The sequence below is a fragment of the Mesocricetus auratus genome, unplaced genomic scaffold (genome assembly GCF_017639785.1).
Source record: "Mesocricetus auratus isolate SY011 unplaced genomic scaffold, BCM_Maur_2.0 Super-Scaffold_100010, whole genome shotgun sequence".
Lineage (NCBI taxonomy): Eukaryota > Metazoa > Chordata > Mammalia > Rodentia > Cricetidae > Mesocricetus > Mesocricetus auratus.
Genome location: NW_024429194.1, coordinates 86346635 through 86373962, shown reverse-complemented (window position 1 = coordinate 86373962; position 27328 = coordinate 86346635). Strand labels below are relative to the sequence as shown.

At 55.7% G+C, this 27328-nt stretch overlaps 1 protein-coding gene across 2 annotated transcripts; it reads right to left on the bottom strand.

The window, feature by feature from the left end:
- Positions 1–1059: 1059 nt before the first annotated feature.
- On the bottom strand, positions 1060–27328 carry Tmprss6 (transmembrane serine protease 6). 2 transcript variants are annotated; one of them, XM_040754200.1, is made up of 18 exons: positions 27144–27328; positions 22501–22697; positions 20717–20850; positions 19952–20019; positions 19325–19503; positions 19029–19070; positions 14087–14291; positions 13328–13464; positions 12660–12772; positions 12334–12443; positions 8271–8416; positions 7864–7962; positions 6542–6655; positions 5589–5705; positions 5167–5335; positions 3968–4239; positions 2030–2166; positions 1060–1786 (listed from the first exon to the last, which is right to left on the bottom strand). In XM_040754200.1, the coding sequence occupies exons 2-18, from the start codon at positions 22694–22696 to the stop codon at positions 1628–1630; spliced, it is 2397 nt and encodes a 798-aa protein (XP_040610134.1). In that variant the 5' UTR covers position 22697; positions 27144–27328; the 3' UTR covers positions 1060–1627. The 2 variants fall into 2 exon arrangements, with proteins under 2 accessions (XP_040610134.1, XP_040610133.1); XM_040754199.1 differs by lacking the exon at positions 27144–27328 and having other exon boundaries at positions 22501–22732.

Here is a 27328-nt window from a genome sequence, read left to right as displayed (position 1 = left end):
ATGGTCACTTTCCTGGGTGTGTGACTAAGTCCCGTGCCCAGGAGTCAGAATTGAGACCGCTTGCTCTGTCAACAGCCCTGCTGTAGCCTTAGCCCTGGGCCAACCCTCCTCTTCCTTCTGGGCCGCCTCACCTCTTGCTCCACACGTTCGTGAAGCTGGGCGGCTGGCTTCCGGGTGTCCCTACACCTGGGGTGCTGCACTAAGGTCAGGGGCCAGGGCACCCTCCCGACAGCTCACAGCTTGGAAAGCATCACCACAACCTAGAGACACGCACTCCCTAAAGGTGAGCCCCCTTTCCTGCCAGCTTCTCAGGAGCCAGCTGGAGTCTTGCTAAAAGACGGGGTCCTCCTTTCCCACCTGTTTGAAGATTAATGGAGGGTAGGTGGGACCCCTATTTTAGCAGAGCCCCCAGGACAGGCATTTGGGGGGCTGACATACGGCCCTTTCGTGCCTTAGCCACGGTGCCAGAGGCCCTCCCTGCCCGCCTGACCCCACCCCTTCCTAGCAGGATCCAATGCCTCCCACTGTTTCCGGGTCAGCCTCCCCCTTCCCCCTTAGCTCCTTGTCAGTTCCAGAGCTCTACGCTCGTGACGCCTGTCACCGCTGTCTCCAGGGGGCGCCCCTGTGACCCACATCTTCACCTCATCTCCATCGCTGGCCCCAACCATCTCTGCCCCTCCCTGGATGTCTTCTCCCTTCATCCTTCTCCAGCTCCCCCAACATGGTGGGAGTGCTGGCTGTAAAACGTGAAGCGACTCTACTTTGCAGCCTGCCTGGCTCCCATAGTTCCCAATCTTCTGGTTATTCGAGGGTCTCGCCCCCCTGCAGCCCCCTGCAGAGCTCCTGTCTTTCCCTCTGTTCTAGCTGTACCCAGCTTGCTGTTCCTTGCATGCCCCTGATATGTGGGGCAATCTGCCCTCGGCCCTTTCCTTTCCTCCAGGGAACCCCCACCTCCCACTGCTTTCCACGGCGGCCCCTCCGCATACCACAAGGGACTAAACAAGCAGCAGATCTGTCCGGTGGCAGGCGTTAAGATGCATGGGGACGCAGATGCCAGCGTCAGGGCTTGGTCAGCTGCTTTATTTCCACAACAGGTGGTGGGCCTCCAGTGACTGGCAGGGAGGGCCCCGTAGCAGACAGAGCTGTAGCCGGCACCTGCAGCTGGGGCTGCCCTATGGTTTGGCCTTCAGTGTGGACCACTTGGCAGTCTCAAGGGCTCTGAGGATTCCCCTTGATAGAGGCACCTTCCCCGCACCCAACCAAGGTACACAGGGAGGAGCCTCGCAGGTTGGAATCTGCTCTCTGAGCCAGTTCCCTCCAAGAGGCTTTTGTGTGGGGAAGGGACCTTACTTTCCTGCAGAGACTGGGAGCCAGTATCATTGCCACCAGATCCCACCCCAAAACAATGGCAGGAGAGGGAAGAGAGGAAACAATTAGAATGGGGCTGGACCCCAAACCTCAGGAGACACCCCGGCCACCAGCTGACATTCCTTCTCTGTGCTGTCACTGGGGTAGGCCCGAGGGAACAGGCCTCAGCAGGGCCGCTGGCCCCGGAATACTTGTGCCCTGGCTGGGTGGGTGCCCGGAACTTGGGCGGGAGGCAGGTCCAGCTGTGTAGAACAGCCCCTCAGGTCAGCACCTGCTGGATCCAGTTGATCACACGCGTGACACGAGTGTAGACGCCGAAGAAGTTGGGTCGGCCACAGCCCAGACCCCAGCTGACCAACCCTGCCAGGAACCAGCGGCCACTGGGCTCCTTGCAAACCAGTGGACCTCCAGAGTCACCCTAAAAGAGGAGTGGAGAGACATGTCTGCCTCCGGGTAAGGGCATCCCTTCAGCCCTCCCCTGCATGACCCCAGGCCCAAAGTCTTGGGACATCAAGGAGCAGAGCCCAAGTCCTCCCACCCCAAGGTGTGCTATGCGCCTCCGCAGCCATGAGCAACCCTCTCGGCCTCCGAAGGCCTCAGGCTCCCCATCTGTAAAGTGGGTAGTCATCTTCCCATCAGTCCACACTCCACAGGTAGTTACCTGGCAGGCATCCTTCTTGCCCTTGCGGTAGCCAGCACAGAGCATGCGCGGGGTCACCTGGTAGCGGTAGGCCTCATTGCACAGGTCTTGAGGGACCAACTGCACATCCACCTTCTGCAGGGTGCTGCTGCTGGGCCCTGCAGGGAGGACGGTAGCCCATGCGAGAGGCTAGGAGCCTGTCCCCGCTGCGGTCACCCTAACCTCTCAGGAGCCCTTCCCCGTCCGCCCTGCCACTGCCGACTCCTCTGCGCGGTCACGATGACAGAGAACCCCCCTCTGTCCCCCTCATCCTTCCTCTCAAGGGCTGCTGGAGGTCGGACACCCTTCTGTTCTATTGTAGCCCCAGGGGATGCTATCAAACACACGTACAAGCCCCCCTCACTGCACTCTCTTTGTTTTGGTTTGCTTTGGGTTTTGGTTTTTCGAGACAGGGTTCCTCTACAGCTTTGGAGCCTGTAGGCCAGGGTGGCCTCTGCCTCCCAAGTGCTGGGATTAAAGGCGTGCGCCACCACCGCCCGGCTCCTCACTGTACTCTTAACATCTTAGCAGACCTTGCTCCAGCCCAGATCTTGTCCCGCAGAACTATGGGATAGTATCCCACCAGTCTGGTGCTGGGCCAGACCCTGGGGTTTTGAAACCGCTTTGGTTTTAAGATGTGGGTGGGGAGGACTTCTCACCCATGAGCCCTGTGGTAGCCTTCACGGCTCACTTGCTCCAAGGCCTCCCCTAGGCACACCTACCCTGACTCTCCTCCAGCTGGCAGCTGCTAACATCCTCAAGTCCTTCAACCTGTCACCTGGGCCTTCGCCATGAACAACATGTGGTTCCCAGAACTGCTCAGTAGTCATCCCAGCCTCTGTAGACCCCTCCTCCTGATGCCATGCCGGGCAGGCACCTTCTCCAGGCTGTTTCCTGCTCCCGTCTGTGGTAGTTCATATCATGGTCTTTCCCAAGAATGTTCTCACCTTCACGTCCCTTGTCTGCCTCAATGCTTGACACATAGTAGGTGCTCATGTGTGTGTGTTGCCGAGTGAGTGGCCAAGCGAGAAACCCTTGCTTTGTCACTGTCATCGTGGCCAAGTCACCTTTCTGAGCCTCAGTGTCCCCATCTTTAAGGTATCTCTACAGAGGTCGGGTGTGGCGGGGCCTTGGCATATGTGAGGCCCTTGTTCAATCCCCACACCTGCCCATACTTCCATGTGCCAAGGCTGCACTGTAGTCTGTAGTTAAGCCAGCCAAGCCTATGTTTGCAGAACTGAGGGGCAGCCTCTAGAGATGGCAGCTCCTGTCAGCTAAGGCCTGGAGGGGAGAATACCCTTCCTAGCAGCAGCAGCAGAAAACTCTGGGCCCTAGAGAGAAGGCCATCAGTCCTAGATCTAAGGGACTCAGTCAACCTCAGTTTTCTCATTAACAAAATGGGGCCACAGTGCCCACCCCTAAGGCTGAGTGGCTTATATGACATTTTGCCCTCAATCCGATCTGCAGTAATAAAGAGCTCCATCCGACCCCGCCCTTCCCCCCAAGGTTCATACAGCCAAGCTGTGGCATCCTTGCCTTATTCCCTATGCTCCCCCTGCTCAAGTTCTTCAGGGCCTTCCAAGGCAGAGGAGAGCTAGGAGGGCAGTTAGCAGGACCCACGGGTCATTTTACAGAGTTTGTCCTATAAACTTAGCCAGGCTCCGTTGATCCCAAAGCTGGAGGTGGGACCCTGACAGTCCTCCTGCAAGCCTGCCCCCGATGCCCCAGGCCCCGCCACCTGCCCCCCATGCCCCAGGCCCCGCCACCTGCCCCCCATGCCCCAGGCCCCGCCACCTGCCCCCCATGCCCCAGGCCCCGCCACCTGCCCCCCATGCCCCAGGCCCCGCCACCTGCCCCCAATGCCCCAGGCCCCGCCACCTGCCCCCCATGCCCCAGGCCCCGCCACCTGCCCCTGCTCACCGCCCTCTCGCAGGGCTCCCCAGCCAGTGATCCAGCAGAGCTGGCCTGGCTCGAAGAAGTGAGAGTGCGCAGGCAGGCAGACGGGGCGCACAGTGGCCGAGTACACCACCGGGTGGTCCAGCTGCAGCAGGGCCACGTCGTAGTCGTGGCTGTCCTCCTCGTGATACGGGTGCAGGAACAGGCGCCTCACCTTAAAGGACACCTCGCCAGGCCAGCGTGAGTTCTGCTGCATCTTGCCCAAGAACACAGTCCATAGCCTCGGGGAGGCCATGCTGGGTGGGAAGCAGGGGAAGGCATCACAGCTCGGCTGCTTGCTTAGCCTCCTATCCAGAGGCCCAGCCGGCAACAGCCAGCTCTCCCACTGGGGTGGGGGCCCTGTCTCCCTCTACACAGTCTTTCCTTTCTTCTCTCAAACCCCTGACTGGCTGAACACATGCCTAGGTTTCCCCACCTGAGCTTCACCCCTAGCCTCATCCCTCCCTAGTGAGGCCTGGCCTCCTCCAGCCTCAGCCCTGCCATCTGTGAAATGGGAACATTCTCTACTTCCGTGTTCCTAGGTGACTCTAATGAGGCCCATAAGAAGAGGCCAGTGCCAGTCCCCGGGGCGTGTTTTCCTGCTTGTAGCCCACTTTGCAGGGGGGAGAACAACATGGCTCCTGTGAAGCAATTGGCAGGTGGGCGGGGCAGACTGTGCCTGGGGAAGATAAACAGGTCCCCAGGAGCCAATAGAGGACTCAGGAGAGTTGGCTTCTGTGTGAGGGGCTTGAGGGGTTTGGGGCTGAGATCTGGTTAGGACTGGACTCAGCAGGAAAAGAAGTTTGGGGGCCAGTGAGACACCCCCCGAGAGCTCCGCTGGTCTCCCCGTCACAGGTCATATTACAGTAGGGGTTAGGCCTGTGGCCAGCATGGGCAGTGGTCTCCCCCACTGTCTCCCTAATGCTCAGCACAGCCCCTGGCACGTAGGAGGGCACAATTGTCGGGCTAACGGGATGAGTCAATGATAGCGGCGCCGACTTAGAGCAAGAGGAGAGCACAGGAAGACTGAACAGTGCACTTAGCATGTTTAGGTTGGGGCCAGACAGATCCCATCTATCATGGCAGCCAGTGGGGGGCTCCTCTCCACCCCTTCCTCTGAGTACAGCCTGCACGTACGGGAGCTCCTGCCCTACACCACCTCCAGACCCCGTGCCGTCCCTCACCTGTCCTCCTGGAAGCAGTGGGCGGCTGTTATGACCCAACGGTCAGCGACGAGAGCCCCCCCACAGATGTGTCGACCCCGAATCTGGAGGCTGGCCTGCCACGGCCACTCACCCTCGGAGGACATGGACCCGCCCACAATGCGGCTGGAGGGGCCCTGCAGGCCACAGTCTGGGGGTGGGAGAGAGCCGGGCGCGGGAGTGGACGGAGAAAAAGGAGGAGGGGAGGAAGAAGGGCTGGTGAGAAATGGAGGCAGAAACCAAGGAAGGGAGGGAGAGACACGGGGGCCTCGAAAGGAGCGACAGGCCCCCGAAAAGGAGGCAGAGGCAGAGAGGTACAGAATGGACATACGGGACACTCCCCTCGCGCCCCAGGAGAGTCCCTGCCCCCCCCGGTTGTCTTCACGCACAGCCGGCAGGCTCACCACAGCGTTTCTCGTCTGAACCATCACTGCAGTCCTTCTGCCCGTCACACTCTGGGTTAGGCTTCTTCACACAGCTCTGGTCCTCACACTGGAAGGTGAATGTCCCACAGGGCACTCCTGGGATGGAGGGGACCAGGCAGGCCACCAGAGGTGGGTCTTGGAGCCCCGAGGGAGTCTTCCAAAGTGAGACCCGGAAAAAATGGCACCAGGAGAGGCCAGGAGACTAGGGAGAGGTGCCAGTCACACCAAAGGGTTCCCCAAGTTTCCTCTGGGGTCTGCTCCCACCCCCGTTCAGCTTGGCCCCATTGATGGTGAGGCTGTGTTCCCTCTCCCAGAATAGAGCTGTTTGACCTCACACTCCCATGAGGCCACTGAGGGCAAAACGGTGACTCTCCTATCAAACTAGAGGCCCGAGAGCAGGCCCTGTCTCCCCATCAGCTCTTTGTTGCAATGGACATCCCAGCGCCACCTGCCCTGCCTGTCCTTGCTTCCCCCCAGACTGTTTAAATTCCAGCTGTCTGCAGGGCCCAGCTAAAAGCTTACATCTGAGAAGCTCCTCATGCCCCCAGCATCCCCACGCCACTGCACACAGTGTCCTTGCAAAGGCTTTTGTTCACCTGTCATGTCCTCTTACTAAGAGGTAACCCCTTGAAGGGCGAAGATGGAAGGGTGTCTGATGAGTGAGTGGGCAGGTGGATTAATGGGTGGGGTGGATGTTGGATGGTTGGATGGATAAATGGGTGGGGTAGATGGCTGGATGGATGCTGGATGGTTGGGTGAGTGAATGAATGGATGGGTGGATGGATAGACAGACCTCTGAGTGGACAGCTGACCATGCTGACACAGGTACGGTAGGCTGACGGTGTTTGAACAGGAAGACAGAGACCTTTGTAGGAGAAGGTGTTGCTGTGACCCCCTTTGGTCTCCTCGGAGACGCTAGGCAGGGCCCCTACCTTCTTGGCACCGCTCTTCATCACTGCCATTGAGACAGTCAGGCTGCTGGTCACAGACTCTAGGCAGGGAAATGCACGTGCTGTCCTCTTGGCACTGGAACATGGCTCTGCAGACTGTGGGTACGGAAGACAGTAGTTGTGGGGCCACAGGACCAGGCTGGGCTTTACAGTGGCAGCAGATGCTCCCTGCACCACATGTCCACCACATGTCCACCATCACATGTCCACCACATGTCCACCACATGTCCGTCACATATCCACCACATGTCCACCACATGTCCACCATCACATGTCCACCACATGTCCACCACATGTCCATCACATATCCACCACATGTCCACCACATGTCCCACCACATGTCCACCATCACATGTCCACCACATGTCCATCACATGTCCACCACATGTCCATCACATGTCCCACCACATGTCCACCATCACATGTCCACCACATGTCCATCACATGTCCACCACATGTCCACCACATGTCCCACCACATGTCCCACCACATGTCCACCACATGTCCCACCACATGTCCCACCACATGTCCCACCACATGTCCACCACATGTCCACCATCACATGTCCACCATCACATGTCCACCATCACATGTCCACCATCACATGTCCATCACATGTCCACCACATGTCCATCACATGTCCACCACATGTCCACCATCGCAAGTCCCTCTCCTAGCAATCCCCGCAAGCCCTGCTTCATTGGTGGGAACGGACACGAATGACGTGTATGAGGTGCGCAGACATTCAGGGTCAAACGTGAAATGCCTTCCTCTGGTTCTCTCCTCACAGACTGAGAGCTGACAGTGGGGTCTGGAGCATCACTGCCCAGATGCCTTGGTGCTCCGATGCCCGGATGGTGGGTCTGGGCCAGAGGCTGGCATTTTCTCAGAACTGTTCCTGAGAGCCCTAGCCTGGAGACCACCAGTTCCTGGCTCAGCTGGAGGGATGAGGGCCCCATTCCTACCTGGGTCCCATTCCCTGACAGTCCTGACCCAGGAGCCATTCCTGCCTGGTCCTGCCCCCTCCCTCTTGGTCATTTTCCAGAAGACTAGCTAGGACAGGTAACTGGCATATTTGCCAGTGATGAAGGGAAAAATCTGAGCTGAGGGTCACAGCTTGTTCCAGACACTGCCTCATGTGGCTCTGGGGAAGCCACTTTCCTACGCTGCCTCCATCTTGGCATCCTGACACAGTACAAGAACCCTGGGTTCTTGGGTGCCCATAAGTGAGGGGGCACACATGGGGTAGCCTAAGGTCAATGCAGGGAGTGAGCAGAGAGGAGGGGCGGTGGCAGACTGCTCACCACAGTTTCTCTCGTCCAGGCCATTGGGACAGTCCTTGATCCCATCGCAGGCAGGGACACACAGTCCATTCACAGAGCAGAGAAACTCTCCAGGGCAGGCTGGGGACCCACAGGAGGCCATGGAAGCAGAAGGGCACCATTAGGGCATGGCACGAAATACATGAATCTATGTCCTTACACACATGCGATCAGCGCCCATACGCCTGCTCCAGTGCCCGCGTCCATGGCCCATGCAAAACCACGCCCCTATGACACACACAAAGGGGTACACGGAGCTGCCTCCTGGCCCACGGGCACGCACAAACCGCACCCTCACTGTGGTCTAGCCTCATAAATGCTTGTGCACAACTGGGGACAGCCAAGGGACACAGGGCAGCCCCCTCGGCGCCCCACCCCGTTGTACTCACGGTCTGACTGGTTGTACAGGCTATAGTACACTTGCACGCCAGGGCCTGTAAGGGAGATCTGGGAGGTGAAGTTGATGGTGACACCAGCCGAGGCTACCATGGGGATCCTCTCTGCATATGGCTGGAGGGTGCGGAAGCCGCACAGCCTAGGGGTGACGAGGGATGGCTCAGACACACGGACCGGTTTCCCAGCCGAGGTCTCTATGCACAGACTCAGCCCATAACTGGGAGCAGTGCAAGGTGGAACAAGAATCTAGACCCCTCCAACCCAGCTCCCTGCAGGAGCTCTGGAGAGCGAGCTCCCCAGACCCCTGACTGTCACCCTCAGGTTCCTACCCAGACTCTGGCTCCGGGCGCATCTGTGACCTCACACCCACTGGTAGCTCTCAGAGTGCAGTCCTAAAAGTCACCTGTATAGCGTCACTCCAGTGCTATCTGACCCCTCCTGTATTCTCTCACACCACCCCAGCAGAATTTTCCAGGTAGATGATTGGTACCCCATAACTGATGGCAGATGGGGTGTGGGGTGCCAGTCCTGGACTATTAAGCCCGTTATTAAATCTTCAAAAAAACTGGAGGCTCCACATTTGTGTCACTAAATGTTGGGGTGCTCCATCATTTTAAGGCAAATGAAGGGGCCCTGAAAAAGGAGCATCTTGAAAGCCCCAGAACACAGCTGCTTGTCATAGAAAGGGATCACCACCAGGGGGTGCTCCGAGCAAGCCCAGCCCTTGGTACTCTCCACCCCCTTTTCAGGCTAAGGAAACGCTGGTTTTTGTGGATAAAAAGATAGAACCCTAGGTTACTATCCTCAGAGGACAGCCCCTGGAAGTGGGCTGCAACTTTGGGAAATGTGATTTTTCAAAAATGTTATTTACATTAAAATGTGCATTTTAAAGGACTTGTTTCTTTCTCCTGCCCTACACCACCTCATGGGTGGGGAGATATTCGCAGACCCCCGTGGACACCAGAAGTTCCTGCCGGTGCCAAACACTACCTGTACTATGCTCTGCCTATACGCATGTTAAAATTAAGTCTGTCTTTGTAAAGCAGGCCCTGAAATGAAACAGATTCGCTGCTGGAATTTTCCACTCAAGTGTTTTCCGATCGCAGATTACCGTGAGTGATTGAGAGGGAACTGATGAAACGCACATTTCTGAACTTCTCAGGTTTAACTCCTGACACAGGCATTTAACCTGCACAAGCGAGGATGCTAACCTGTGTCAAAGAGAGGGGAGAGATCTCCAGAGAGGAGAGCCAGAGTCCAGCTGCCAAACAGAGTTGGTGAATGCCACCAGGGGCTGTCCTGCGGCAAGCCCAGGCCCTTCCTAGCTAAGGGAAACCCCACTGTGATTTGAGGGGATATGTATACATTATAAATTTGTGTTATAGTTATGATCACATCGTTATTATAGACTGCTGTCCTTGGAAAGGGCCCCAGGAAGTGGACAGGGGAGCTGGGAGCATCCCTGAACAAATTTAAGACTCAGGCATATGGGGGCGCTGTTCCCCTGCGTGGCCCTCTGAGTTTCTGGCCCTCCACCCCCTTGTTCACCAGGCCCTCTCTCCTCAGCAGCTAAGTGCTGGAGTCAGAAGGTACTGGGGCCTGTGTGGGCTGCCCTGCTGTCTCACCCCTCTGGGTTTGGGGGGGCCTTTCCCTCAGGGCTTACCCAGGTGCTGAGGGAGCACCCTGTCGTCTGGCAATGAGCAGCTCCCTACAGAGGGAGAGAGGCTGAGTGGCTGGTCTTCAGAAGCATGGGCAAGAGGAAAGGAGGGAGGAGGGGCCAGGCCTCAGAAAGGCGCACGGCTTCCTCCAAGGACGCGTTGAAGGAAGGAGGGCAGGCAGACAGCACTGAGGAGGGGACAGAGGCCTGCTCTGTGGTGGCCAGAGCACTTGACTAGCACTGCCGAGCTGAATTTGACATAGCTTTGTCACCCAGCAAGCCGTGTGACTTTGGGGGCAGCAAGCTTCAGGGCTCAGTGTGTGTGGTGGCGGCGCAGCATCCCCCACCTCCTCACTGACATTTCTGAGAGGACCTGGAAACTCGGTTTTGGGAAAAGCGACACCTAACACAAAGTGACAGCATGCTGGCCACAGGGCCTCGGGGATGTAGAAGGGCCACCTACAGCCAGGCCAATCCACAGGGGGCTGCCAAGGGCCTCTAGTTCCACCTCATCTCTTGACTGGAAGCTAGCAGAAAGGGTCAGGCAGGTCACAGGAGAATGACATCACAGGAGAGGAAGTGAGGGCAGGTTCCTGGAAGGGGGGAAGCTGTCACTGCGGTAGCACCCAGGAAGGAGGTTCTGCGAAACCCAGCAGCCAGCAGCTGGATCTTACAAGGACAAGAGTCTCCACCAGCTATAGGCCACCGGAGGATTCTGCCAGGCCATAGGGACATCAGGAAGAGCTGGGAGAAAACGGCGGATGGGGTGGGGACCAAAGGTGTCTAGCAGTCACTAGACTGGCACCTGGAAGCAGGGATCCAGCCGCCGTTCAAGTGTGCCTCTCAATGGCAGGGCCTACGGACCTGGTCTCCCTCTCTCTCCTCCACCCCTCAGGCCTCGGCTACCCAGATTTTCCAAGACTCGGTCTTCAGAGAGTTTCCCAGCAATGACATCTCCTTATCAACCCACAGAAACCAGAGGCTGGCCCCAGGCCTCTGTGTGTTGCCTTCCACCAGGCCTGGCATGCATAGGACAGGGAGATGGATAGGTCGGTCTCCACTGGGGGACCCTTCATCCCAACTGAGGGGCTGAGGCCAGGTGGGACTTTCCCAGCTGCTCTCAGAGGAACTGGAGAGAGCAAAAGAGATTGGCTTGCTGGGTGCCCCGGCTGGGAGCAGCTCTCCTGAGACAGCAGCCATCACAGGCCGCTTGGAGCCCTTGTGGGGAGATACTGCACAAGAGAGCCCTCTCACGGGTGCACATGCACACTCGGACAGACACAGCTGGCTGGGCAGTCATTACTCTCCCCGCCCCTGCCCCCCGGGCGGCCTGAGCTCAGTGATGATGTCATAAGCCACAGGGGCTTTTGGCAAATGACTCAGCCCCTGGGCCCCAGGCTCCCTGCTGTTGTCAGGCTCTGGGCAAGCCCCTGAAAGTCTCAGTTGGAAACTGTGCTTGAAGGAAAGACATTTTGGGAGGTGACTGGGTCAGGGGCTGCACTTGGTGAAGGCGCTAGTCTATTCATGAATTAGCAGATAAAGGGACTGGAAGCATCGATGGGTGGCCTTAAGAGTGGAGTCTTCACGTAAGCCGTGTTGGCCCTGACTCATCACATGACCCCCTCTGTCATGCTATGACTCAGCAGAAAGTCAAACAGATACTGAATACCGATGCCATGTTCTTGGAATTCAGCCTTCAAACCCATGAGCCAAGCAGACCTCTATTCTTTCTAAACCACCCTGCTTTGGGGATTTTGTTATAGACACACAAACAACAACAACAAAACCAGGTAGAAAGACATGATCTCAGCGTGACTTCCTTACTAGACTGTAGGACACTCAGTCTCTTTCCATTCCTGCCTGACAAAGAGTGAGAGCCAATTAGCATTCGCGGTTGTACGTTCTCCACCCGCCCTCTTTCTTAGTCGTCAGCAGAAGGGGTCTGTCTCATGCCCTTTATTGTTTGTTCCTGTGTGGTAGAAAGGCCCTCTTGTTAGCCACAGCGGGTCTGTGGAAGCCAAAGAACAACTTCTGGGAGTCAGTTCTTTCTCTCCGCCATGTTGGTTTTAGGGACTGAACCCAGGTCCTCAGGGTGGTCACAACAGTAGACTTTGCCAGCCTCAGCCCGTGCTCACAATCTGTCTGTCTGTCTGTCTGTTTGCCTGTCTGTCTGTTGATCATCTATCTATCTACCATCTATTTCCATCTATCTGTCTGTCTATCATCTATCTATCTATCATCTATCTATCTATCTATCTATCTATCTATCTATCTATCTATCTATCAATCTGCTATCTCCCAGGCCAGGCAGGGATGGTGGGGCTTGAGGAGGAGGAGGGGGAGGGGAAAGCGGAGGGGGAGAGGGAAGGGGAGGGGGAGGGGGAAGGGGGGAGGGCTACCTCCTGTTCTGGATCATCCACTGGCCTTGAGTACACAGCAGGTTGTACTTCTGCCTCCTTAGTGCATAGGCATCAAACCAGAGTGCCAAGCCGTAGTCCAGAGAGGGCACCTGGGAAGGGAGGGCAAGCAGTCACATGTCTCATAGGGTATGGCCAAGGTGGGGCACCTACCCCTCAGATAAACAAGCTACAGCCCTCACCCCCCCCAGCAGACTTTGTGCTAAGCCTGTGAGCACTTGGGCAGGACGGGATGCCACCGTCTCCCATCCCAGGTGCTACGGATTGCTTGGGGCAGGGGGGTAGGCTGCAGGAGGGGCAGAACTCACCGTGAGATGCCAGGAGCAGTGGGTTTTGGGTGAGTAGTAGCTAGGGTAATAGGGTGTGCTGAGGAAGCCCTGCAGGTCCAGCCGGCCCTCCAGTGTGAGGTTCACGTGGCAGTCTGGGTCCAAGAACAACTATCAGGCTGTGTCCCTCGGCCCTCCCACAATGCCTCGCTGCACTCCACTACCTCCAACAGCAAAGCTTGGGGCCAAACATGGCCTTGTAAATGTGCCTCAGTTTCCTCATCTACAAAATGGGGAGAAGAGTGTTCACCCGGCGGTGAGCAGATGCAATGGACATAGCACATTCCACCTGCCGGCCAGGTAGACCTTGCTGAGTGACCTGAACACTTAACAGAATGCAAAATAGGCTCACAGCAGGCCTCACAGTGCAGCTGCGGAGTGAAGCCCGCTCTCTCTGCAAAGAGGAGGCTTGGAGGCTGAGGGCGTGACTCCACGCTAGAACATTTTCAAACTTGCTAAAAATGGGTTGACCTTGGGAGGAGTGTGAAGGAGAAAGGGGGAATGAAGTAGCAAAGGGGGGAGGGGGAGGGGGCTGCTGCCCAGTGAAGGCTTCCAGACCCTTTCCATCGCCAATGGGGACGGCATAGGACACGCCGCCGGAAACCAGGGCCCGTGTCCATGCCACCCCTTCTGTCCTTGGGAGCCCTCACCCTGGAAGGCCACAGACTTCACTGAGAGCATGAAGGGGTCATAGTAGCTGTGCAGGCCTTTCTTCCACACCACTGCCATGACGGAGCCCGACGCCAGCACCTCCATCACCGGTTCCTGGCGGCTGCACCCATACACCCTGACAGAGCAGAGAAGAGTGCAAGATGACATGACCCAACAGACATAGAAATGACGCCACTTTGTCCCTCAGCACACAGTGAGTCGGCAGTGACACAGTCAGCACTGCCTGCCCCACTCCCTGAAGAGTCATGCACTCGAGTCCAGCTACCTTCTGCCCACCCTGGAGGAGAGGGTCACAATGGCTGCATTTCTTGGTTAGTCCCTAACTGGCACGGATGGTGAGATTTGGAGTCTCACAATCCCACCAAATGGTGAGCAAGAGTGTACACCCATTTTACAGATGAGAAAAGCTGAAGTTTAAAAAGGCAAACCCCCTGTCTTAGGGCATACAACTAGGGTGCAGCGGAGTGGTGGTTGGAATACCAGGCTGCTGCCAGATTCTAGAATGTCCTAATAGGCCATTTACCTTCCCAGAGTAGACCTTAGGGATCACTTACAACAGCTGATTAGTTACACCCAGTTAGAGGTGACTGGAGACGGCTGCTTGGCACACAACCTTCTAGCCTCCTCTTCCAGTGCCCTCCCCAGCAACCATGTGGGCCTGAGGCTGCAGCGCCTGGCCCCGGCATAGAGAGTGTGACCTTTGACCTTGGGTCTCCCTCAGCCCTGTAGGGACTCACGAAGTGATGAGTCTCTTCTCCAGGGGCCCAGCTGCGTCATACATCGCCACCCGGTCTCTGCAGTCAACCCGGGTCCACTCGAGCCTCACTTTGAGCATGAGGTCCTCAGGCCCCTGGAGGTGCCACAGGCAGCTAGAGGCCTGCTGGTCGGGCCCTCTCAACCGGAGGACCTGGCCTGGCTTCACGTAGCTGTAGCGGTAGCAGCCTGAGGTGGAGAAGGATAGAGCAAGCCCTCAGCCAGAAAGAGAGGCTGGGAATGGCCACAGAGTCTCCTCCAGCCCTAGGGGGAAGATAGGGCGGAGAGGGGCTGGGCTAGGCTTGGGCACCCCCCCTAGCTTCCCTGTCCAACCCCCGACTCATGCACTCGTTCATTCAACAAGCTCACTGAGCCCTGTGTGCCTGTGTGGATGCCGGATACAGATAGCACAGGAGATGCAGGCCTTGGACCCAGCCCAAGGTGCATGGATGGCAAGGAGTAGAGAAGCCTGAGGGAGCTTTGCAAAATCTGATCACAGGGCAGGTGTTACACAGAGAACGAGGTAGAGACGGAGAGGCAGGCCCGGATCACATCAAAACCAGCCCTGCTCTGTGCTGTGGCCACAGGGAGCCGTAGAAGGCTAAGCAGGGCTGCCACAGGCTGAGGAGAACACACGCCAGGGTCTGAGGAGCCAGAAATGCTGCCAGCGGTGGCTACAGAACAGTGCCTGTTCTCTGGCCGTGAGGAGAGAAAGGCAGAGGAGAAAGCACTGTGGCTTGTCACCCCAAAGCTGTCCTCACTGGAGACTCAGCCCCAAGCACCTCACAGCCACCCTCACTTCACAACTGCTCTCCAATCTCACCCCACAGACCCCACACCCCAGGGTATCCTCCCCATTAAATTCAACCTAATTGAATGCGCCTTGTTTCCTTATTAAGCATAATAAATTAAATGCACTTGGAAAATGTAATTTACTTAAATCTCATTTAATCCACGAGCTCATATGCCACTCCAGAGCTAGCAAAGCTGTGTCTCCAGAGTACCCAGTAAGCCTGGCCCTAAGCTTCATGCGGCAAGGAGGCCAGGCGCTCTGCCAGCAGGCGTGGGGAATCTAGGACTGAACCTGACATGGGGGAGGCAGCTGGGAGTCCCTGAGGTAACCCTGGCACCAACATGCCTCAGCTGTGTGACTCTGAGTTCTGGCACACAGAAGTAGCCATCATGCCTGGCCTCACAGGGGTCAGAAAGGGTCTGAGGCTACAACCTGTCACCCGGCTCCCTCTCCTGCCCTGGCCACCCAGATTCCAGGGGACACAGACCTCGTGGGCACGGGGGCTACACAGGCATTTTCCTGGGAAAGGGAGAGACCTCACTGCTATCTGGCTTCTTGTAGGTGTTTGCTCATGGCCTGAGAAGCCGCGCCTCCTCTGGCCACGGTGTTCCTGCCCTCTCAACCCAAGGAACTCCCAGCTCCCCAGGGCTCACACCTGACACCTGACACTAGGAAGGAAGGCTTTAGATGCTGGGCCAGAGCCGCTGCCTCCTTCCTCCCTGGACTCCCTCACGGAGTCCACCCCACCCCCAGACCCGTTCTTTCCCTCACAGCCTGACTGTTCTGGCACTGGCACCTGGCCTGCGATACTCTGTGTGTGTCTGTCTCCCTGTGGGGATCAGAGCTCCTCAGTCACCGTGCAAGCCTGGCATGGGGGATTCAGTCTGCCTGAAGGAGTCCTTGGCGTGGTCCTGACCACAAGACTGGCATGCACGGTCACTGGGTTCAATCCCAGCACTGAAAAAAAGAGAGGGTTTGAGTTCTCATTCACACTTTGGCCTCTGTGTCCTAGAAGGCAGGGGTTCTGCCAGGCACCCCCACGAGCAAAAAGCACAACTCCACCACCAGAAACGCAAGGTTTACATCAGAGCAGACATGGCATAGACTGGACACAGATGACTGCCACAGGACTGACTCGGGAGGCTAGCCATGGCTAGCGGTTGCTGCTGAGGTCCAGCATTGTCTACCCTGGGGCACCCAGGGTGACGAAGCTGACACTGACACCTTGCTGACCATGACCTTTCAAAGGAGCCCCATAAAGCAGATACGAGGAGGCTGGTGGCTTGCTTATTTGGGGTGTGGCTCAGGCTAATCTTAAAAGTCCTATGAGCCTGCCTCCACCTTCCAAGTTCTGGGATCAACATGTGTGCCACCCCACTCAGATGCGTGATGTACTAAAGTCATTTCCTGTGATGAGAAATAAAACCACCTAAGGAGGGAATAAACAGAAAGAGGGTTGTGCCAAGGGTCTTTCTGACCAACGAGGATTTCTCAGTGTGGCATCCCTGGGTCCTGAGGGGTCAGGGCCAGACTCTTTTTTTCATAGTAACACTAAAGCCCTTGTTTCTTTTGTCTCTAGGAGAGCATAGCAGAATGTTCCTTAGTCCTGTGACCCCTGATGTCACAGCGGACCAAATACAGACACCCACAAGAGCAGTCATGACCGACACCAATGGACAGGTGTCACAATGAATGGTAATTCTTCAAAAAGCAAATTGGCTTTAGGGAAAACTCCCACTTCTTACAGAGATATTTTTGTTGATATGAATGGGCTTGTTGTTATTTTAAAAATAAAGTCCAGGGTGGTGGCCCACACCTGAAATCCCAATGCCCAGTGCAGGAGGATTGAGAGCTTGGGGGTCTGCCTGGCCTACATAGGGAATCCTTTTCTTAAAAATAAAATGTAAGCCTGCACAGTGGAGCACACCTTTAATCCCAGCATTCAGGAGGCAAAAACAGGTTGATCTCTGTGAATTCTAGGACAACCTGGTCTACTTAGCAAGAGTTCCAAGATTCCCAGGACTGTGTAGAGAGACCTTGTCTCAAAAAATGTATGAGATAAAAATAAAATGTACACAGTTTTAATGTTCGATGGATCGATAGATGATGACTTTTTTTTTTTTTTAGTTTTTACGAGACAGGGTTTCTCTGTATTGTTTTGGAGGCTATCGGTCCAGCCCGGCCTTGAACTCACAGAGATCCGCCTGCCTCTGCCTCCCGAGTGCTGGGATTAAAGGCGTGCGCCACCACCGCCCGGCGATAGATGACTTCTTGATGCTTCGGTTTTAATTGGTAAATATGTCTACAGCTCATGGGAATAAGTTCTTCAAGGTCCCAGAGGTTCCTGGGGGATCAAGGAATCCTGAGGGGCATTGTCCTAGGTCAGACAGGAAAAGGCTAGATAGGAATGGCAAAGGCCTTTCAAGTTAAGAGGCAAAATTGGGGCTGCTATGGGGGAGCTTCTAGAATGAGAAAGAAAACACATTTGCACAAGACATTTTCCCATCATTTAAAAGTGTGAAATCACCATTAGCTCACAGCCCCTGCAGAGCCGGCTGGCACACAGCAGAGCGGGCTGACCCGCAGCTCACTCGCCTGTCCCCAAGCCACATCTATCAAGTGGGAGTGAGGGCTGGCCCAGACTCATTGTGACTTCTGGAGACAGGCTCTTGAGGGCTGTGTGTTAACTGAGGGGCTGTTAAGCCACGAGTGATCTTGGCTTACTGGAAAACTCACGCCATGGTCAGAGTGTCACCGCATCTGACTCTGCAGTGCCATTGCAGATTGACTTGCCACGGGTGACAGATAGATGGATGAATAGATGCTGCACAGATAGAAGGTAGATATATACACAGGTGACACAGAGAGGATAAACAGGGGACGATGGGTAGCTAGGCGAAAGGCACATGGACAGATGACTGACAGACAGACAGACAGACAGACAGACAGACAGACAGACAGACAGACATGATGGAAAGAGGATCTGTGTTCTTGCCCTCCCCAACATCCCTCATCAAGGTAGGTACATTTGACCCTGCTCAGCACAGCTGCGAAAAATATCTTGGCTTTAAGTCTTGAAACTGCTTTGAGGTCAGTGCTTCCATTCACCAATGAAAAGGAGGAAAGGGAATCAGAACAGGAGCTACTGGGATCTTAAGCCATCTTCCTCCCTGAGAGGGGTCGAGGCACTCACCCTTACTTTAGCTCTGGGTGGAAACTGGTTCTCAACCTTCCTAATACTGCGACCCTTCAATATAGGTCCTCATGTTGTGGTGATCGCCAACCATAAGATTATCTTTGTTACTACTTCCTAACTATAATCTTACTACTGCTATGAACTGTAATGTAAACATCTGATATACAGGATATCTGATATGCAATCCTGTGTGACCCAAAGGGGTCGTGACCCACAGGCTGAGAACTACTGCTCTAGCTAGTCTAGAAAAATCTGAACACAGAAGGCCTGTGTGTTCCGAGTCACAGGGTACATTAGCCTAGATAGCACATGCACAACTCCAGGAGTCACCAGCCCATAGATGACAGCCTGCATGGTCCCCTTAGCCTTGTAAGGCAGGGTGCTCTAGCCGGCAGCTGGCTTCTCAGAGTTCAGCACGAAGCCAGTGGGGCCTCTGGGAGAAAAGCAAAGTGATTCTAACAATGCGGTATCGGGCGGAGAGAGGGGGGCAGGTTAGCCCAGCTGAGGAGGGAAGGGTAAAGAGAGAGTTCTTGAATAAGCCAGGACCATCCCCTCCAACAGACCAGTTTAAATGCTGAGTAAACCAGGGACCAAGCATGGATTAGCAAGACTGCTTCTACCTCTCCGAAAGAAAAAGGGTGGGCGGGAAGGTGGCCATGAGTGACAGGCTGCAGGGGTAGGTTTCCTTATGACTGACCTACAGCTCCTCACACTCACATCCAAGGCACAGGCATGCAGCAAACACACCTCTACCCGAATCCCCACCCTTCAGCCTTGCTCAGAGCCCTCACCCAGGGCCCCCTGTGACATCCCCCAATGTCCCTGGATCAGGGCTCCCTGCACCCACAGTGGAAGCCTTAGGACCCCAACAATGGACCAGACAAGAAGACCTGGGATTCAAAAGGAAAAAGGCCAAAGCAAGGACCCAGCAGCGTACCCAGCGTGGAATTCAGTACGACTATGTCATTCACGCTGGCTTCTGTCAAAAGGAAATGAACAAACAAATAAACAAGGGCAAAAACAAATAAACAGGACACTGAAAATAAAAACAGGGAAGAAGAGCAGAGCCAGGCTCATCCGAGGGCAGTCCCCCGTGCCCCCTGCCCCCGCCCTCTGTCCTCTGTCCTGGCTCCAGGGTCACAGGGGGTCACCTGAGCATCCGCCCCGCCCCCTGGGGGAAGGGTATCCTCTCCCAGCCCTGCTGGTCTACCTGCATCCCCTCCCAGTACTGACCTAGGATCACCAGGCTTTCGGGGGCCACCTCATACTCTGTCCTATAGGAAGCCAGGGTCGAGCCGTTGGACAGCAGCTCAGCCACCAGGAGCTCGTGCACCACCTCGGGGTTCAGCGTCAGCCGCTGGTACTCGGGGATGTCAAGGATAAACCAGAAGAAGCAGGTGAGGGATCCCTCCCTGTGCAGACAGAAGTGAAAGGGACCTGCAGCCCCGCCCCTGTGTAGCCCTCCACTCGAGGGAAACGGCCGAGACTCGGACTCTGGGTACCTACGATGCGCTCTTCCCATTCTCACCCACAGGAGGAGAGACTGAGTCACAGCAGGTCATAGACCATACTCCCAACCTGGACCTGCCTACATGAGACATCCCCAGTCCTAGTGTGGTGTGAACCCTGTCACAACACACTACCAGCTGCAGATGACAAGACCAAGTTCAACAAAGGGGAAGCGCATGCAGGAGGCTGAGTGCCTGCTCCGTGCCTCAGTTTCCCCATGCTGGCTGTTTTCTTTGGAGTTTTGAGAAGGAGTCTGATTAGGGTACTGTGTCAGAAGCCTGTAGGGCCCAGCCCCTCCTGCCCTTAGAGCTGGGGCTCTCACCAGGGCCCATTTGGGCTGGGACAACTCACCCAAGGGAGTAGATGGAGCTGGAGTTGTAGTAAGCACCCAGGCGGGTGCTGGCAATCAGCTCTTTGAGCTGTGAGAAGGGAGACAAGGCCCTGGTTACCCTCCACCGTGGCTCGGATACAGGCTTCCCAAGCGCCTTCCCCGTCTTTCGGTCTTTCCGGCCTGACATGGTGAGGGCTCGCCACTGTCACAGGCATAGACCTCCCCATGCCACAGTCTCGCCCACACCCTGCAAAGCCCCCCTTCACTTTTGGCTCCCCTTTCCTTCTCCCAGTGACTTCCGGTACGGCCAGCCCACTCTGGGAGCTCCGCTTGCCTGTTGTTAATGAGCAGGTTACTGCTGAGGGCAATGGAGAGCTATCAAGAGGGCGCACCTGGGACACCGTGTGAAGCACCCTGCACTGTCCCCTCTCTCATGGCTGAGGGGTGCCTCCAGCATGTGTACCTGCCCCCTGGATAACAGCCCGGTGCTTGCTGGGAGTGAAGGGGCTAGCAGCTCACTGTCCCTAGTGCAGTGGCCATTGCACTGTATGAGAGTGGCAGGGCCCTGGCAGTATGAGCTGCACAGCCTCAGTCTCCCTGCTGCACTCCTGGAAAGTGGCAAAATTAAGATATCTGCATGGCCCTTCCCACAGTAGCCAGGACAGGGTCTACCCCAGTAAGCACGCCCTGCAAAGCGATGGACAAACCCACCAGGCTCCCCCACACATGCCCTAGCCTCTTCACCCTCCCACGTTTCTGCCTCCTGCCTTCCTGTCCCTCCCTACCATCCTCTGGGCTTTGGCAGTTTCACTGCGGAAAGCACTGGACTCTCGTCGGGCCAGGTCCTGGGAGAAATGGCGGTTGAGCACCCGGAGGCTGCCCGAGTACACCTGGCTTACGGTCGCTTCTGTCTTGTAACCTGGTCAGAAAGGAACGGGTTACCAAAGAAGCATGTCCAAAGGTCTCTTGGCTCTCACCTGTCACCCCAGCCCTCAGCACGTCCCCAGAGTCTTGTGCCTCCAAGGCAGCACTGTTGGCACTCTGCTCTGTAGCCCCATCTACCAAGCTAACAGGGATTCCCCAAAGTAGATGCTTAGCATCCGCTGCGTTGGGAAAACGGGGAGAGGGGTAAGTAGAGGAAGGAGCTGCATGGCCAAAATGGATGCCCGCAGGCACGTGGACATGGGGAAGCGGGATTGTAGGGACTGGGGAGAGCTGTGTTCTGCACACTTGGGGTTAGAGGGGATCCTTGGACATCCAGGTGGAGAGACAGCAACAGACCTGAGCTGGACAAGCAAATGTGGAAGTCACCAGGGATAAAGGACATTTGATCACCAAGGATGCCAAGGAAAAGTGGGTGGAGGCAAAAGGAGAACCTTCCTTGGCAGAGGATGCTGAGGAAGGGAGAGCAGAGGTTGAAGGCACCGGCATGGTCATGGCAAGGAGACTGTGCTCCTGGCCCAATGCAATGCAGGACACCTGGGTCCAAGGTTCGGTGATGAACACGATAGAGACTAAAAGAGTGGGGGGGGGGCAGAGCCTGGCTGCACAGGGCATATGAGAGGAGACGTCCAGTGGAGGTCTCCACACTGCATAACACCTTCTAGGAATGCTGCAGTGGGACCCGTTGTGTGAGTAAGGTGGGTGGGACTGGAATCCGGCTTTAGGTGGCTCTCGGGGAGGGCTGGTGCCTGGCACTGGATGGGTGGGTGGATTACGGGTAGATGGATTGATGGGTCGATGGCAGATGTGTGTGTATCTGAATTATGGATGGATGAATGGATTTATGGATGAATGATTGGCAGATAACAGATGAATGTTTGAATGGTTAGATGGTTGTGTTGCTGATGGATAAAGGGATGGGTGGATGATGGATTAATGGATAAGCCAATGAGTGGATGATGGATCGATGGATGGCTGATGAATGGATGGCAGATGGTTGGATGGACAATGAATGAATAGATGGAAGAATGATTGGATGGGTAAATAGATGAGTGGATGGTTGACGGACGGATGGTGATAGATGGGTTGTCCATGGGGCCCCATGGATTGCTTGAGGGCCATGATATCAGGGCCAAAGAGGTGAAGTCAGATATGAGGAAGAGGTTCCCAAGCCTGGGTACTGTCTAGTGGTCCCCTTGATTCTCCATGCTGAGCCCTAGAGACACAGAGGTGATGAAGCTATAGTCCTCTCCCCGGAGTAATGCCTGGGGCTCAAATGAGCAGAGGCACTAATTGGTACCAGGTCCTGTGGGTGCCTCTGGGCCTCCTGCAGCAAAGTACATGGCTCTGAGCCCAAGGGATAGCCCAGGAGGTCCTCCCTCCCCAGCTGAAGGAATCAGGGCACAGACCAAACCATGGGACTCAACAAAGGTCTAGCAGAGTGCTCAGCTGGAGGGGCATGGGGGAGGGTGGCTCAAGAGGTAGAACACAGGCAGTAGAAAAAAGCACTGTATAACCAGGAATACTGGTCCATCCTTTGTACGCCCCCACAGCCATGACAGTCTTCCCTGCATCCACCCTGAACACTCCCAGGGTGCCACTCCAATTGGGCCTCATTTCCTGTTACCTAGGAAATACCAAAGCATGACTCCTGCTGAAGCCAAAGCAGCCAAAACCAGTAATAGCGGCGTGAAGCGGGTATAGTCCCGGGCTTTTCTCTTGCTGTTTTTCGGGGTCTTGAACATTCCCTCTGGATCAGCAGCTTCCTCTCCATCGCCTCCATCACCCTGCCCACCTACTTGGGGGACCTCAGCGTTGGGCATCCTGGTAGAACAGGAGAGATGAAAACATATTGGCATCTGCAAGGGAAGCAAGGCAGCACGCCTGCCCTTGGCATGGAAGGGGCAGGGACTGGGAGTGGCTGCTGAGCAGCTCGCAGACAGCAGAGGTGGCCTCAGGGGGATGTCCCAGAAGGCGGGCAGCAGGACTGGATGGTTTGACTCCCTGTGGGTCCTGAGGCAATGCCCACAAACAGATGGAACTATGAACACAGACTTCTGCCGCTCTCCCAGTGGCTGAACACAGACTTCTGCCGCTCTCCCAGTGGTGTCCCTTCCTTGTGGATCATGCGTTTCCCTCCTGGGGTGTCGTGTGCATCCCAGTCCCCAGACGCCCTGAGCCATCCCTGACCTGGGCCCAGACTGTTTCCCTGAAAGTTTCACTGGCCTTTGCTCTCCTCATCTTCTCAAAAATCTCGTGGAGCTGAGGACAGCCACCACAGTTCATGATGGTCTCATTCCTTTGGGAGACATTTTACACATCACTTTATTGAATCCACAGGTTGCCCAGGATATGGACCACTGTCACCATATGTTCTTCCCCAGCCCTCCCTGTGCAAGTGCTCCATGTAAGCCTCTTGGGAAGTTGCACCCATTGGACAGATGAAGAAAGTGAGACTCAGAGCATCCTGGGAATAGCCCAGGCTAGGATTTGCCTAGCCTCACTTTCCTGGTGTACGTGAATGCCCAAGATTTACGCAAACAAAAACCAATTGATGCTCAGAGAGTCTGAGTCCCCTGGTTACGATCACACAGCAGGATCTAAGTGTTGGACTTTCTCCCTACTCTGACTGTCTCCTATAATTAGCAAGTCATAGTCAAGTAACAATGGGAAGTCACCGTTCCTAGTTCCTTCTGTCGCTCTACCTTAGATACTCCTAAGCAAACTTTGGACATGGAAGGTCACCCCCCACCCCACCACCACACACACCACAGCAAAGATTCCAGTTCACTAGGATATCACTTTCTGTCCTGTGTCACCTATAGATGTCACTGTGACCCCAAAGTGCACCCCCAGAACATGTGTTGGTAGGACGATTCACCTGGACTCTTGGAGCAGCCTCCTAGCTGGGTTGCCTGCTTCGTGTCCCCTCCTCTGATCCATCCTCCACATTGTTACCAGAAAGATCTCCTGCTGCTGCTCTCATCCCTGCTGTGAATTCCTCCATGGCTCCCAACTACTGTGCCTGGGCATCCAAGCCTGCTTACTCTCTCTTGTCATATATATCACCCTTTATACAAGCCCATGAGACCTCACCCTAATATGGCCACAGTGGGGTTGGATGGAGCATGGGGACCCTTCCTATGCACTGTGTGGCAATGGGTTCAGGGGTCCAAGGTCCTTGGTTAATTAATCCACTCATCTCCTTGCACCCTGGTTAAAATCAACATGCCTGGCTTTGGACCCTTTTAAATGGTCCAAACATTTAACATGCCTGCAGCTGCCCTTTTAAAATAGGAGCTGGGACTGGGGAGACGGCTCGCCAAGTAAAATGCTTGCTGGGCAAGTGTGAGGACCCACATCTGGATCCCCAGAACCTACATAAAAACGGAATGCAAAAGCGGGCGTCTGTAGTCACGGCACTCCTGCAGCAAGACAGGTAAAGCCCCAGAGGCTTGTGAGCCAGATAACACAAACAAGATCCTGTCCCAGAGAAGGTAGGAGGTGAGGACCTTTCCTTTAACTGTCACACGCATGTTGTGGCATGCATGCACTTTATTCATACCCAAAGAAAACACACACACAAAAGCAAAACAAGCAAACCCCAAAGCAGAGTCGTGAGGTGCGTTTGTGGTGCACATCCACAATCCTAGGCCTCAGGAGTCTGAGTCTGAGACAGGAGGGTCACCTGTTCTAGACCACTCTGGGATTACTTGTCCTAAACAAGCCAGCCAGCCAAGCAAGCGAAAGCAGGCAACCTTTGGTCTTGTTCACCTCTGGGCTCCTCTGGGAGCCCAGCTCAGGGTGTTTCTCTCAAATGAGTAATGGGTGCTGGGGTGGAGCAAGGGGGCAACCACGTCTCCAGGCACGGTGTCCCCCCCTCCTCATCTCATTGCCTATGGGAAGCAGAGCCTAGGTGGCTTAGATCCAGAGAGGATGCTGAGTCTGCCACAAGCGCCCCAGTCAAGTGACAGGTTAAGTCACCTCTTTTTGTTATAGCTCTCACTTAAAGTCAAAATCTGTGCTGGACATGGGGTGGGGTTCGCAATGAATCCAGAGCCCCTGGCTCCATCTTCAGTACCCACTATGAGGACGGCCACTCCACTACCTTTACCATTAGACGATGCTTCTCTCGTTGTTCTGTGGTCCAGCTCATCATAAAAACATGTGACTCTGTCTCCTCACTACACGAAGAACCCACAGCCTTGCTGTGTATCCCAGGCTAGCCTTGAGCTTAAAGTTCCCCCAGCTCCTCTCCTGAGTGCTGGCATTGCAGAAATGTGGCCTCCGTCCAGCTCTCCCCGTCCTTCCCTGGCATCTCCTTGGCTCTCCGTGCTCTACCGTCATCTAGACCGCTTCATCCGCCTCTGCCAGGCCAACTGTCACTTTAATGGCCAGTCATGACCGCTTCCACCTGCAGATCCCCACACAACTGCCAACACGTCATCACCATGCGCCCAGCTTGCAAGCCACACCTGGCTGCAGCCTCCTAGAGCACGGTCCCTAAAGGGCCCCACGTGTCTTCCTCTGCCCTCCCTCCTTTGACTAAAGACACTCTGCTTTCGGGACTGCTACCTCCACCTCAGGGCTTTGTGCTTTCCCCTTCCCCTGCCGGGAACGTTTCTCCTTCCGTTCACCTCATGGCCCATATCTCTCCTTTGAGCCTTTCTGTCCTGATAACATTTTCTTTATGGCATTTCTGGAGCCCATGATATGCCTATGAGTCTTCTGTTAGCCCTACGGCTGCACGAACACACGATTTTCTCCATCGCCTCAGTGTACCCTGCTCCTGTGCAGAGTCTGGTATAGGCTGGGTCTTCACTTGCTGTCCAGTGAGTGAATGTAAGACCCCAGGCCCTTCCCACCTAGCCCAGAGGCGCCACGGCCCCCATGGCTGACTCCCTCTCTTGTCTCCTAACGTGGGTCTTCTTCTGGTCGTAAACTTGAACAAGGACAATAGTAACCTTGTGAACCAAGTGCCAGTCACCAGCCAGGGGCATGGTGTTGGTTGAGCTCTCGTTCACTGGCAAGCGCCTCCTTCCCCAACGTCCCTCTTATGCTAAGCTCCCTCCTGAAGTAACCTCTCTCCACCAGTGGATCCAGCACCTTCCAGAAGCATTCTCAGAGTGCCCATGGAGGGGTGGTGGCCCCATCAGTGCAATGGACCGGGTAGGTGTGCTCTCTGTCTGACCGATGATGCAGAGACCCTGGAAGGGGGCAATCTCCTCCCCTGGCGGAGCATCTGAGGGACCCAGCCCCTGCCCTGTCCCTGCCTCACCCTCCTGACCGTGCTTGTCCACCTCCTGCGGGCTGAGTTCCCTGGGGCAGGGCCACTAGCTAGGTAGCACAGAGCAGATCTGGACTCAACCACGGCGTGAGGATCCGCTCCAGCCATGTTCTACATGAGACATGCAGGCTCCATTCCATCCCCCGCAGCCTCCGCTGTTTGCTCTCCTGTCTCTGCTTAGTGGAATCAGAAGTTCCGGGACATGGACTCCCGAGGACTGAGCAGAAGGACGCAGCTGGGACTCTGACCCAGGGACATGGTTGGCACCTGGAGGAAGCCCTGCTGGGAACAGCTGAAGCTGGGGACCTGAGTGTGGGCCACTAGGAGGGGACTGTTGGGAGCTCCCGCCACACACATAAATCCATGCACACCTACCCCCGATGTGTGGAGACGGAGATACATTGAGGAATGCGTACCCATCTGTTCATTCACAGGGCCCCTAGGCATACACCCTGGCCTCCCATGTACTGGCACACACACACACACACACACACACACACATGCACATGCACATGCGCACACACACACGCACACGCACACACAGTTTCAGACTATGAGTCAAGGGTCCTGTGTGTAAATCACACATGGGTGCAGAGTGGGACTCTGGGTCTGTCTTGTTCTCCAGAAAGTCCTCCATGTGAAGCGGTATGTGGAATGAGAAATAAGTCGACTAGTCCCACAAACTAGGCCTTTCCTGTCTTGGGACACCTGAATCCCAGGCCACCCGGTCCCTAGAAGCCCTCAGGCACCCCACATCCTACACCCAGCTAGGTTTACTCCACCTACAATTCACCAATTGCAGTGTGGTGCACCCCATGGCCTCGGCTCCGGGTCACCCTGGCCGAGGAGGCCCTGAAGGCTCAGTTCAGAGCAGCTCAGGCCCCTCAGAGCTCCAGGAAGCCAGGCCTGACTCTGAGAGGAGATATTTCACCAGGCCACTCATGGATCCTGGTCCCCTGCGTGTCCCAGAGGCCCCTGCTTACCTTCAAGAGTGGAAGGTAGGTGTAGGGCCTGCACACAGGCCTGGAAGCCTGTTTATCCAGGCCAAGGTCTCTCCTCCCCCAACTGGTCAGCCTAGGCTGGATCAATGGCCTGGAGCCATGGCCGGGGTGTCTGGCCCTTGTCCCCTGTGGCCTGTGGCCGCAAGCTCCATGGGCCTCCTGTCAGG

What these genes read in the sequence shown, in the direction of transcription:
- Tmprss6 (XM_040754199.1), bottom strand. Translation starts at nt 22,732, where the DNA reads ATGCCAATATGTTTTCATCTCTCCTGTTCTACCAGGATGCCCAACGCT. An exon ending in CGTACTGAATTCCACGCTGG is followed by an intron (nt 14,292 to 19,028) that starts GTACGCTGCTGG and finishes TCTCCACCTCAG; the next exon opens with GCTGCTACCGCTACAGCTAC. An exon ending in CCTGTACAACCAGTCAGACC is followed by an intron (nt 7,963 to 8,270) that starts GTGAGTACAACG and finishes GTGGGTCCCCAG; the next exon opens with CCTGCCCTGGAGAGTTTCTC.